Source organism: Anabrus simplex, chromosome 12, assembly GCF_040414725.1.
Source record: "Anabrus simplex isolate iqAnaSimp1 chromosome 12, ASM4041472v1, whole genome shotgun sequence".
In the NCBI taxonomy this organism is placed as follows: domain Eukaryota; kingdom Metazoa; phylum Arthropoda; class Insecta; order Orthoptera; family Tettigoniidae; genus Anabrus; species Anabrus simplex.
Genome location: NC_090276.1, coordinates 76,825,282 through 76,837,419, shown reverse-complemented (window position 1 = coordinate 76,837,419; position 12,138 = coordinate 76,825,282). Strand labels below are relative to the sequence as shown.

Below are 12,138 nucleotides of genomic sequence, written 5' to 3'. Positions count from 1 at the left end.
ACTGTACATATTTACAATCCTCGATCGCTGAAAGGGATGCATCCGATTATTTTACCCAATACCCGTTATAACAAGTTTCATCTTGCAAGATGATATTGGAGACATTACAGAGCATCTTTCTCCAGTAAATTCAAATGGCTGACAGCCATTTGAAAAGCACCCAGCGCAATAGCAATCAGTCTACCGAGCCGTGCTCGCTCTGTCTATCAGCGTTCAAACACACTCCTAGTTCCACTGCGCGCGGCTAGATGGCATTAAGGTACACTTTTCAGTCAGTTGAATACACATGTTACCAACATTGAAATATTAAGTGACCGAGCTCGATAGCTGCAGTCGCTCAAGTGTGGCCGGTATCCAGTAATCGGGAGATAGTGGGTTCGAATCCCATTGTCGGAAGCCTTGACAATGGTTTTCCGTGGTTTCCCATTTTCACACCAGGCAAATGCTGTACCTTAATAAAAGCCACGGCCGCTTCCTTCCCATTCTTAGGCCTTTTCTATCCCATCGTCGCCATAAGACCTATCTGGGTCGGTGCGACGTAAAGCAAATAGCAAAAAATAAAAAAATTTAAAAAATAGAAATATTAAATGCGCCGTGCATTTAGTCAAACAGCTTACTTGAGTAGTCCAGTGATATAATGCACATATACGAATATGTATACAGTCAGATTCCAAATGTTTATTCAATAATTGTAACGCCACAGAAGCAGGTCGCCTCTACGGCGTCAACTCGGAAGACGTGCATCAGGCCTAGTGTATGTCTCTTGGCATACACAGTGCATATATCTTGTAGCAGTATCTCTCTGGCTGATAATATGCCTTTTATGTTACCGGTAACTGTAGTGCTGAACAGGACTGTAGAGTTGATGATAGGCAACAAGGATGGGGCCCTACCTAGGATGATTAAATGTAATGTTGAAGACAGCACATACAGCCAGTCCCCAATGAACATTAAAGTTCCCAATCTGGCCATGAATTGAACTCAGGACCCCTTGGATGAATGGCCAACATGCTAACCACAGAGCCAGACCCAAATCAAGTAACTTACTGGTAGTGAAGTTGCGCGATATGTAGGCTACACTCTCCTTGCCGTCGTATACTGTGAACAGCTGGACCTGGTACGATGCTCCTGGAGTGAGGTTCTGGAGAGAGTACTGCAAACCAAGCTCCTCTTCTAGCATGGGATTGTTAGGAGGAGGAACGTCCGACAGCGGCACCACCTGCAATCCACATTACAGCCTTGTACCTTTTTCTTAAAGACTTGGTCAAATTCACAGACCCAATATCACAGAACAACACTCCTGCCAAAATTGTTGCACTCCCTCTGCTGCTAACTGTCCAATCTTAGGTATCTCCTGCACCACCCAGGACAAAACCTTCCCTTTATTGTCAGAATTTCCTATTTTATGTATCTGAAAATTCTATTGGTTTGATTGGCTAAGAGAACAAATTTCGTGAGCTGTCTGATCAATTCTGTCATCAACAAGCAACGGAAGGAAGGAATAAGTTACAAATACAAAGATAGGAACTTCAATACGAACACACAACAGGATACACACAATGAAATGTAAGTGTTGGAAGAGGGCACAAGGAATGTCTCCACATAGAGTGCTCTCACTCCTCACCAATCTCCGTTCTTCTCTGTGCATTTCTTTTCAGACCCCAACAGGCTCCACCTCTGTCAGGAGAGCAGTCTTGATGTGGAAGTGACAAAAAAGATGAAGATGAATACAGCAGACTAGCTGGACCCTCAACGAGTACCGATGCTGTCATCCTCATTGGCACTGGGAAGAGATGGATGTAGAAGAACTGGGACTGTACTGACCTGTCCTTTAAATGTGTTCCTATCTCTCTATAAATAACTTTATCTATTATTTACAAAGTAAGAGACCAATTTTTAGGAATTAGAAACTTTGTTTAGTTTATCTGAATAAAAACTATGCAGACATTTTTTTTTTTTTTTTTCATAAAACAAACTTTGCTGTAGGAAGAAGTGAACACAAAAAAACTGCTTCTCTTCCTGTCCCAGTTTACCACCTTTCATTCCTCTTCTCATTTTCAATATCACAATCCAAAAAGCACACAATTTTCCGTTCTTTACTTTCATACATGCTGTTCAAATTTCCATTGATCTACATATCAGTCACTTGGTGAGGAGTAACAGGTTTTATGTAAAGAGTTATAGTGCCTCCTGGCACAAATCAAAGAGAATCTAGAAACATCAAGAACATCAAGTGCTTCCAAAAGAGAAAATCTCAGCCATAGGAAACACTCAGTAATACAACTCGAACAGCACAAGATCCCAGATAAAAAACATTCCCTGCAATAAACTCCCAAGGCTTCGTACCATTCATCTGGCATACCAACAGAAAAACTTGAACTACAGGATGGCCAAACAGACAATTTACACTGTACTTGATTAGTCTTTGTGACGGAAGGAATATAGCAGGCAGTCTCTTCCCAATATGAGACTCTGGTGGTGAAATGTATAACAAAGCCACTCAAAAGGGGTAGTAATGTAAAGGTGGATGCAAAAGTGTTTGTTGGCTTATGTGTTTCCACCAGAAGGGCAATGGAGAACACCATGAATGACTTTGTGGTGGATTTTGGCAAAGCAAAACCATCATGGCAAACATTACTGCATTGGGCCAAAAGGTTTTTGTAATGGAAAGTGTTTTTCATGCACCACGCAGGGGAAGGTTTGAGCTGTTTTGGAGTTATCTATTAAATGAACGTCCTCCGAGTTTTGACATTCCAAGATAGACTATACAGGACCATGTGGTTGCTTACAGAAACGCCGACACCATTTGATTTCAACAGTACAGTGCACCAGTGCATTTTGCTTCGAATGTTAACAAATATCTCAACTAAACTTTCAAAAATTTGCTTGGTTGGACATGGACTGGAACAATCTTCAGTTCCATTGCCTTGGCCTGCAAGAGGCCCTAATTTCACCACACCTGACAACGTACTCGGGGGTCCCGTGAAAGCAGAGATGAGGAAATGCCATTAAACCAGCAAGGAGAAGTTCGTCCAGGGTCTAATAGTGTCGGCTCTGTTGCAGATGAACAATCAAACTGAGAAGCACAAACATGGAACCCATACAGGCATAGGAGGTAAACTGCTGGACAAGCTGTACATCTTCTCTCTCAATCACTTTGTATCCCTTACAGCACAAAGACTTGCCTTCATCTTAAAATGAGAATACTGTCCCTGCGCTGGGGGGCTCCACGATATCTGCGCCGACTTCCCTCCGTGCACCTGGACAGACAGGTTCGTGGGAGGATCAGGTGCTGAAACATAAAGATAACATTGCACATTGTATCTGAGCAATGACTGTAAACAGAAAGAAAATAAAATTCACAACGATATGGACAAATCAAGTCATACACAGTCATACTACTGTATTCTCATTTATGTTCATATTTTTATTGACTGTGTAATAAATCTGCTTGAAGTGTAGAAAAGTGTTTAAAATCAAATTTTCAAATATGGATCACTTACCAATCAAGAATCACAAGAATACCCCAACTAATTAACACCAAGATCATCAGCCCCATCATGGATTAGTATCACTAGTACAGGGTAAACAAAAAGAACTGCCAGTAAGACAAGAACAAGAGTTAACCAAAGTAGGTCGCAGAACACGCTGAAGCCACATCACATTTAACAGTAGTCTGTTCAGCTCAATGCAATAAGAAACTTCTATGTACGTATGAAATTTTTTTGAAAATAACTTTCCCTGGAATATGGCAAAATCAAATCAGTCACTGTGATCTGCATTTAGGGCAGTCGCCCAGGGGGTAAATACCCTATCAAGTGTTTCCCTAGTCTTTTGTTATATTACTTCAAGGAAGTTGCAAATTTATTGAACAACTTCCTTGGTAAATTATTCCAATCCCTAACTCCTCTTCCTATAAATGAATATTTACCTAATTTGTCCTCTTGAATTCAAACTTCTTACTATTTTGAACTTTCCTACCTTTGAAAGCACAAGTGAAGCTTATCTGACTACTAATGTCATTCACACGATCTCTCCACCGACAGCCCAGAACATACAACTTGGCCGAGCAGCTCCTCTCCTTATTCGCATGTCTTCCCAGCCCAAACTTTGCAACATTTTTGTAACATTAGTCCTTTTTTCAGAATGTACAACATTTCTGCATCAGATGAATTACAGTAAAGGGACTTTTTGTCCAAAGCACATTTGGAATAAATTTCAACATTATATTTGGGCTATTCACCGCTACACATGGGAGGCTAGGGGTACCAGATCTATAACAGACTATGTCTTAACCGACTTTGAATTCAGGAAATTTGTTAGGAATGTACGAGTTTTTCACGGATTTTTCGATGATACAGACCACTATCTGATCTGTAGTGAACTAACTATCTCTAGGCCTAGGGTAGAGAAAGTGAAATCTGTCTGCAAACGAATAAGGGTAGACAATCTCCAGGACGAGGAAAGACAGAAGTACATGGATATGATTAGTGAGAAGTTTCGAAAAGTAGACAGTTAGCAGGTTCAGGATATAGAAAGTGAATGGGTGGCATACAGGGATGCTGTAGTAGAAACAGGAAGGGAATGCCTAGGAACAACTGTGTGTAAAGATGGGAAAAAGCAAACATCTTGGTGGAATGATGAAGTGAGAGCAGCTTGTAAACGTAAAAAGAAGGCTTATCAGAAATGGCTCCAAACAAGGGCTGAGGCAGACAGGAATTTGTATGTAGATGAAAGAAACAGCGAAACAAATAGTTATTAAATCCAAAAAGAAGTCGTGGGAAGATTATGGTAATAACCTGGAAAGGCTAGGTCAAGCAGCAGGGAAACCTTTCTGGACAGTAATGAAGTATCTTAGGAAGGGAGCAATAAAGAAAATGAACAGTGTTTTGAGTAATTCAGGTGAACTCATAATAGATCCTAGGGAATCACTGGAGAGGTGGAGGGAATATTTTGAACATCATTTCAATGTAAAAGGAAATCATCCTGGTGGTGATGCAAACAGCCAAGCTCATGGGGAGGAGGAAAATGATGTTGGTGAAATTACGCTTGAGGAAGTGGAAACGATGGTAAATAAACTCCATTGTCATAAAGCAGCAGGAATATATGAAATTAGACCTGAAATGGTGAAGTAGAGTGGGAAGGCAGGGATGAAATGGCTTCAGAGAGTAGTAAAATTAGCATGGAGTGTTGGTAAGGTACCTTCAGATTGGACAAAAGCAGTAATTGCACCTATCTATAAGCAAAGGAACAGGAAGGATTGCAACAACTATCGAGGTATCACACTGATTAGTATATCAGGTAAAGTATTCACTAGCATCTTGGAAGGGAGGGTGCGATCAGTCGTTGAGAGGAAGTTGGATGAAAACCAGTGTGGTTTCAGACCACAGAGAGGCTGTCAGGATCGGATTTTCAGTATGCGCCAGGTAACTGAAAAATGCTACGAGAGAAATAGGCAGTTGTGTTTATGTTTCATAGATCTAAAGAAAGCATTTGACAGGGTACCGAGGGAAAAGATGTTCGCTATACAGGGGGACTATGGAATTAAAAATAGATTATTAAAGTCAATCAAAGGCATTTATGTTGACAATTAGGCTTCAGTGAGAATTGATGGTAGAATGAGTTCTTGGTTCAGGGTACTTACAAGGGTTAGACAAGGCTGTAATCTTTCACTTTTGCTGTTTGTAGTTTACATGGACTATCTGCTGAAAGGTATAAAATGGCAGGGAGGGATTCAGTTCGGTGAAAATGTAGTAAGCAGTCTGGCCTATGCTGACGACTTGGTCTTAATGGCAGATTGTCCCGAAAGCCTGCAGACTAATATCTTGGAACTTGAAAAGAGGTGCAATGAGTATGGTATGAAAATTAGCCTCTCGAAGACTAAATTGATGTCAGTAGGTAAGAAATTCAACAGTATTGAATGTCAGATTGGTGATGCAAAACTAGAACAGGTCGATAATTTCAAGTATTTAGGTTGTGTGTTCTCCCAGGATGGTAATATAGTAAGTGAGATTGAATCAAGGTGTCGTAAAGCTAATGCAGTGAGCTCATAGTTGCGAACAACAGTATTCTGTAAGAAGGAAGTCAGCTCCCAGACGAAACTATCTTTACATCAGTCTGTTTTCAGACCAACTTTGCTTTACGGGAGCAAAAGCTGGGTGGACTCAGGATATCTTATTCATAAGTTACAAGTAACATATGAAAGTAGTGAGAATGACTGCTGGTACAAACAGGTGGGAACAATGGCAGGAGGGTATTCAGAATGAGGAGATAAAGGCTAATTTAGAAATGAACTCAATGGATGAAGCTGTACGCATAAACCGGCTTCGGTGGTGGGGTCATGTGAGGCGAATGGAGGAGGATAGGTTACCTAGGAGAATAATGGACTCTCTTATGGAGGGTAAGAGAAGAAGAGGTAGACCAAGATGGTTAGACTCAGTTTCTAACGATTTAAAGATAAGAGGTATAGAACTAAATGAGGCCACAGCACTAGTTGCAAATTGAGGATTGTGGCCACGTTTAGTAAATTCACAGAGGCTTGCAGACTGAACACTGAAAGGCATAACAGTCTATAATGTATGTATGTATGTATGTATGTATGTATGTATGTATGTATGTATGTATTTATTTTGGTCCCTCAAAACAGATGCCTGTTCCTACTGAATTCATGGTGATGACACCATAAAGTAAGAAGTTATATTGGAGATCAAATGTTACTGAAGCTGAAGAAAAAGAAGAAGGAAGTATTCATCTGAGGAAGACAATATTGTATTGTACAAAAGTGATATGAACTTTCTTTAAAAATTCTTCAGTTCATCGCATCTGTATTCTAAATTGATACGGTTTTGTAGATGCCCCACCTCTACCGCCTCATGGGCAGTGTGCTGGAACTTCAGACTTTGGGTCGGGGGGGTACAACTGGGGAGAACGACCAGTACCTCGCCCAGGCGGCCTCACCTGCTAGGCGGAACAGGGGCCTTGTGGATGGATGGGAAGATTGGATGGGACAGGCAAGGAAGGGGGAAGGAAGCGGCCGTGGCCTTAAGTTAGGTACCATCCCGGCATTTGCCTGGAGGAGAAGTGGGAAACCATGGAAAACCACTTCCAGGATGGCTGAGGTGGGAATCGAACCCACCTCTACTCAGATGACCTCCCGAGGCTGAGTGGACCCTGTTCCAGCCCTCGTACCACTTTTCAAATTTCGTAGCAGAGCCGGGAATCGAACCCGGACCTCTGGAGGTGGCAGCTAATCATGCTAACCACTACACCACAGAGGCGGACAGATGCCAGTAATTACAAAATAAAAATATTACTGTCAAAACTGTCATGTCCAAACTAAATCTTAAAAATTTGTTAGTTACCATGAAGCTGCAAGTCTTAAATTAACATAATTACATCTAATTGTAGAGAACTATTTTATAACGTACTTATATTCTAAAAACATTTCTTCACGTCTTCTTGTTTCGTCGACAATTTAATTTTTTTGACTTAACGAGTGCTTCGTTGTGTGAAGAGTGCGAAGTAGCAGTGATTCAAGACACAATACTGGTTTAGCGTAGCATCAACACACCAAAGGTTTCCACCAACATATGTCTGGTGCTGTTAGCCATGGAAATGGATGTTCATAAACTATACACCGGTGAAAGCATTTAACCGAATTAGCAAGGTGTTAGCTCAGCTCGTGGGATCTCGAGTTGTACACTACTATACTGCTGGCTACATTACGACATTCATAAAAAATATTTGCACTTTACTAAATACAATTTGTTGTGTGATAAAATATACAAATAATGACCAAGTTGAATAAGGTCAAGTTCATGTCAGTAAAACTAACACACACTGATAAAGTGATCAGCTGTTGAATCCCCTCCCCCACTGTATTCCAGGTTATATCCGACATGTCTCCGCACCGAATGTGATGTTGTTGGGATAATCTGCTAATCTTCATCCAGCCTGTTGAAAAATGGCACCAACTGCCTGAAATAAAAGTATTCATTTGCCCTGTTTAAAAAGCTCAAATGTGTGTTCCATAACAAATCTGAAATTGTATGGTATTAGAAGCAAGAATTCCTGACAAGTAAAACAAGGAAGTGAACTAATTAAGTAACAGTATAATTATTTAAATGAATTAGAAAACAACTTGCACCTGGTGTCTCATTATATTAACTTACACTGCTGGCAGGACTAATTACATGAGCTCTGTTACATACCAGAAACTAGCAGAAACTAGCTCGTCAGAGACTGAGAAGAGCTGAGCTGCGTTCCTATCTATCTATGCACGACTTGATGATGCTTTAAGGGTAGCCTCTAGTATGATGTTACCAAAGAATGCAGGGTACAACACATCACACATCAAGACACTGAAGTGAATTAAGTCATTCCATGAAAAACCAACACACTTTTGGAACAAAATGAAACCAGACCACACCTTCCAGATTTACCTGAAAATTTGCATATGCATTCACTCCCTTGTCAAATAAATCCATGTAATTTCTTAGTGTGCTATGAGGAAGTCATTCAGACAGCTCCTAGCAGTAATATAAACCATCAAATGTTTGCCACCACAACCAGAGATGGCTGGTACATGCAGCTCACCTCCATTGGCAGTGCACCACCACGGCACGAGGAGTTGCAACATTCTATACATAGCACTTCTGAAGTTGAACTTGACGAATTCCCATTCCAACCCGATCCAACAGGGTTTCTATTTATCTCTGCTGGCGGTGTCTAAAGGATTCAGACCGACATGTGTCCGGTGTCATCCTGGGTCTAAATGAAGGGCCGTTTTGTCATTGCTCCTTACGACGTGGCTGTACAATCATAGTCTAGCTTCCCTCATTTTCTTAATAACTGGGGATACATCAATTCTCTTGTGATCATGCATGGCAAGTCAATCCAATATTTTCATCTCCATCCAGGTCGTGTCTCCTAATTGTAAGACAACAGTCATATTAATCAGCCATCATTTTATCACAGAAACACCAGTGACTTGGATTCAGCCACATTCGATTTTCAGACGACCAATCTTTCCAGCTTTGAGAATTTCAGATAATCCAAGACATGACAGGTGTTAAGGGAAGTGCAACTAGATAACCTTAACTCTAATCATAGGAGATTTCAGAGGCCAAACACACATCAGAGCGAAAGAGATCCATTCCTCCAAAATGAAGGTATCAGCAACGAAGGGCATGAAAATGAAAGACTCCCAAGGCCTCGCAAACCTAATACCATCGATAACTGTTTTTAAGAGGAAGTACAACTGGGCAATGGAAGAAATGAAAGTATCGGCCAAAGAAAGAAAAGGGCTATGAAGGGTGTGAAAATGAAAATGAAGAGATTCACAAACCCAAGAGTCTACCATGAGGCTCGGAAAAGAACAAGAGTTGACCAAGTAAGGTCGGATAGAAAAGATGAAAGTGAGGAGCCTGGCACAAGTAAGTGGAAACAATGCCAGGACTCAGCTTTGCGCCCATGGTCGCCAACACTGGGCCCTTTTAGGCGCCTCTTACAACAGGTAGAGGATACCATGGATGTTATCTTACCGCCCCCATCCACAGGGTGATACCGTCGAGGTGGCACAAGGTAGTCAACATGACAGAGAGAAAGATTCAAGAGATGCTCAAATAAAATTCTGTAGTGTCAGATATCAACCTATAAAGTTTGAAGGCTAATCAATTATTTTACATACCCGTTGTGATGGAAGCTGTCCATGTGAGAAGGTCTACCACAGAGCTGTTGGAATAGTACAGCCAGAACTCATACTTGGTCCCTGGAAGTCCTTCCGAGAACTTAATCACATCCCCAATGTCACGGGATCTCAGTGTTGTATTCGGGAGAGGTTTACCATGTGGAGGGGTGTAGTCCAACCTGTAGAAGCTGCCATCACGACCAAGGTTGCCGGGGATCTGGATAGCGAGGTCTTCAGCCAGGCATGACTGTCAAAAAAGATAACATTCTCTGTTAGAAAATAGAGAACAACTGAAACATTCTATAAAATGTGCAACACGCTTCATCAGGAAGGTTTAGGTTTGGCACAGACTTCTGTCCTACCCAAGTCTACGGTCATCAAGTTCAATTAGGTTTAGACCAAGGTAAGAGTAGGTAAGAATATTTCCTCAACACACACTCAGGGGCAATTTATCCCTGGACATGGATATCATGATAAACTAATTATGTTTTCAAAGATGCATTAGACCACGCTCAGATATTCAAATCACTTAAATTATGTGCATATACGTACAGTATAGTTTAGATAGTGTAAACTTGCCAATGATATGGAATTAGGTGATAATATGAACCATATGTGAGCTGTATGGGAAACGACCAACACCGTATAATGAAATATTTTGTACTTCTCTACACTACCGATTTTCACAGGTACGCTTATAGTGTTTTAATTTGCATTTGAAATTGTTGTGTGTCTGACCGACTGGAAAGTTTTTATTGCATTTAATAAGTCAACACTGGAAAATATGGTTTCTTTCTTTACAAAATAACTTAGTACCGTATGACTCCGTCGACGGGCTGTTCAACTATCGTGTAATTTGATACCTGAGCTGAATGTTACATATTTGGTTTTGTTTACAATGAATAAAACGGATATTAACCAATATCTTGAATAATAATAATAATAATAATAATAATAATAATAATAATAATAATAATAATAATAATAATAATAATAAATAATAATAATAATCGCATGGCCTCGACTAGCGTGCGCGGGCCATCTGGCCGCCTGCTCGTCAATTTCGACGCTCCGTTTTACTCTAGGCCTACTATGGCGTCTACGGCTGAGTCATAACGAGTATGGCTATGGCTGAGTATTAATTTTTGTCGGGTAAAACATCAAATGACAGCCCCGTGGTTTAGAGGTGGCATGCCTGCGTCTTACCCGGAGGCCCCGGATTCGAATCCCGGCCAGGTCAGGGATTTTTACCTGGACCTGAGGGCTGGTTCGAGGTCCACGCAGCCTACGTGATTAGAATCGAGGAGGTATCTGACGGTGGGATAGCGGCCCCGGTCTAGAAAGCCAAGAATCAAGACCGAGAGGATTCGTCGTGCTGACTACACGATACGTAATCTGCAGGCCTTCGGGCTGAGCAGCGATCGCTTGGTAGGCCAAGGCCCTTCAAGGGCTGTAGTGCCATGGGGTTTGAAAAACATCAAATGTGTCACCACATATCTTTTACATCTATGAGATGGTGTGCCAAACGAACTTTTGTTTTTCTTGATTAATAACTGGAATATACTATTTTAGATCCTATTATTCAATGCAATATACATAAATAGTCTTTGGACATTTAGGGCGGTATTATAATAGAGGTTTAAACTGTTGGTTCAGTTTAAACTTCGGTTTATCCGTTAGTCACGTATTATAAAACGTAATCTTCAGTTTAACTCGAGATCAATTTGACTGTCACTCATCTACCGTTTCAACTGCACTTTAAGAATACGCAGTAACAGTACAACATGACAGAACATATGGACCTTGAGGATATTTACAAGATTGTTTAAAAAAATGAAGTGGTTCAAATTATTGAACGACCACGGGCACCAGGAGCTTTTCGATCAAGGGCACGCCACTTTCATACGTGGATTGAAACTGAGTTTTTAAATGTAAAAAATGACTTTTTGGACTGTTATGCCAGGCTGTGGCGCTGGCCTTTATAAGACAAAACATTTTTATGTACTAACTGCACAATCAGTTTCGTCGTATTCGCAATTTTCCTCGGATACTTCTTTTGTTTCCGTAAAAGATTATAAATGCTTTTACTTGCAAGTAAATCATGTGAAGTGCGCGTTTTTTTTCACACTACCTTCTAACGCTATAAGAAACACATTAGATAATTTTAAAAATAAATATTCTTAGAGCACATGTTGGCAATGAAAGATCTTGTCATCTTTTTTTCTCACAAGTAAGATGTGTTTTGCTTGTAAACCCAGGAATACGCAGGGAACGCTGTAAGAATATATGTGGCTCGTGTCCTCTATTGATTGTGACAGTTAAGAGGCCGTGCTCAAAGATGGAATCACGGTCAAGCTGTTGACATTACAAAGTTTTCGGCGTTCATTCGACACTACGACTGATACGAGGAACAGGAAGAAGTGAAGTGGAAATGATTTTCCCTTGTTTCC

The 12,138-nt window shown here is 40.8% G+C and overlaps 1 protein-coding gene across 1 annotated transcript in view; it reads right to left on the bottom strand.

The window, feature by feature from the left end:
- Ptp10D (Protein tyrosine phosphatase 10D) overlaps window positions 1-12,138 on the bottom strand; it is a 398,723-nt gene that overhangs the window by 225,276 nt on the left and 161,309 nt on the right. Inside the window, exons 2-4 of the mRNA XM_067156405.2 lie at window positions 9,689-9,935; window positions 3,186-3,292; window positions 1,048-1,219 (exon numbers count right to left, since the gene is read on the bottom strand). Of these exons, the coding sequence (XP_067012506.2) occupies window positions 1,048-1,219; window positions 3,186-3,292; window positions 9,689-9,935 (526 nt within the window). The remainder of the gene's footprint in view (window positions 1-1,047; window positions 1,220-3,185; window positions 3,293-9,688; window positions 9,936-12,138) is intronic.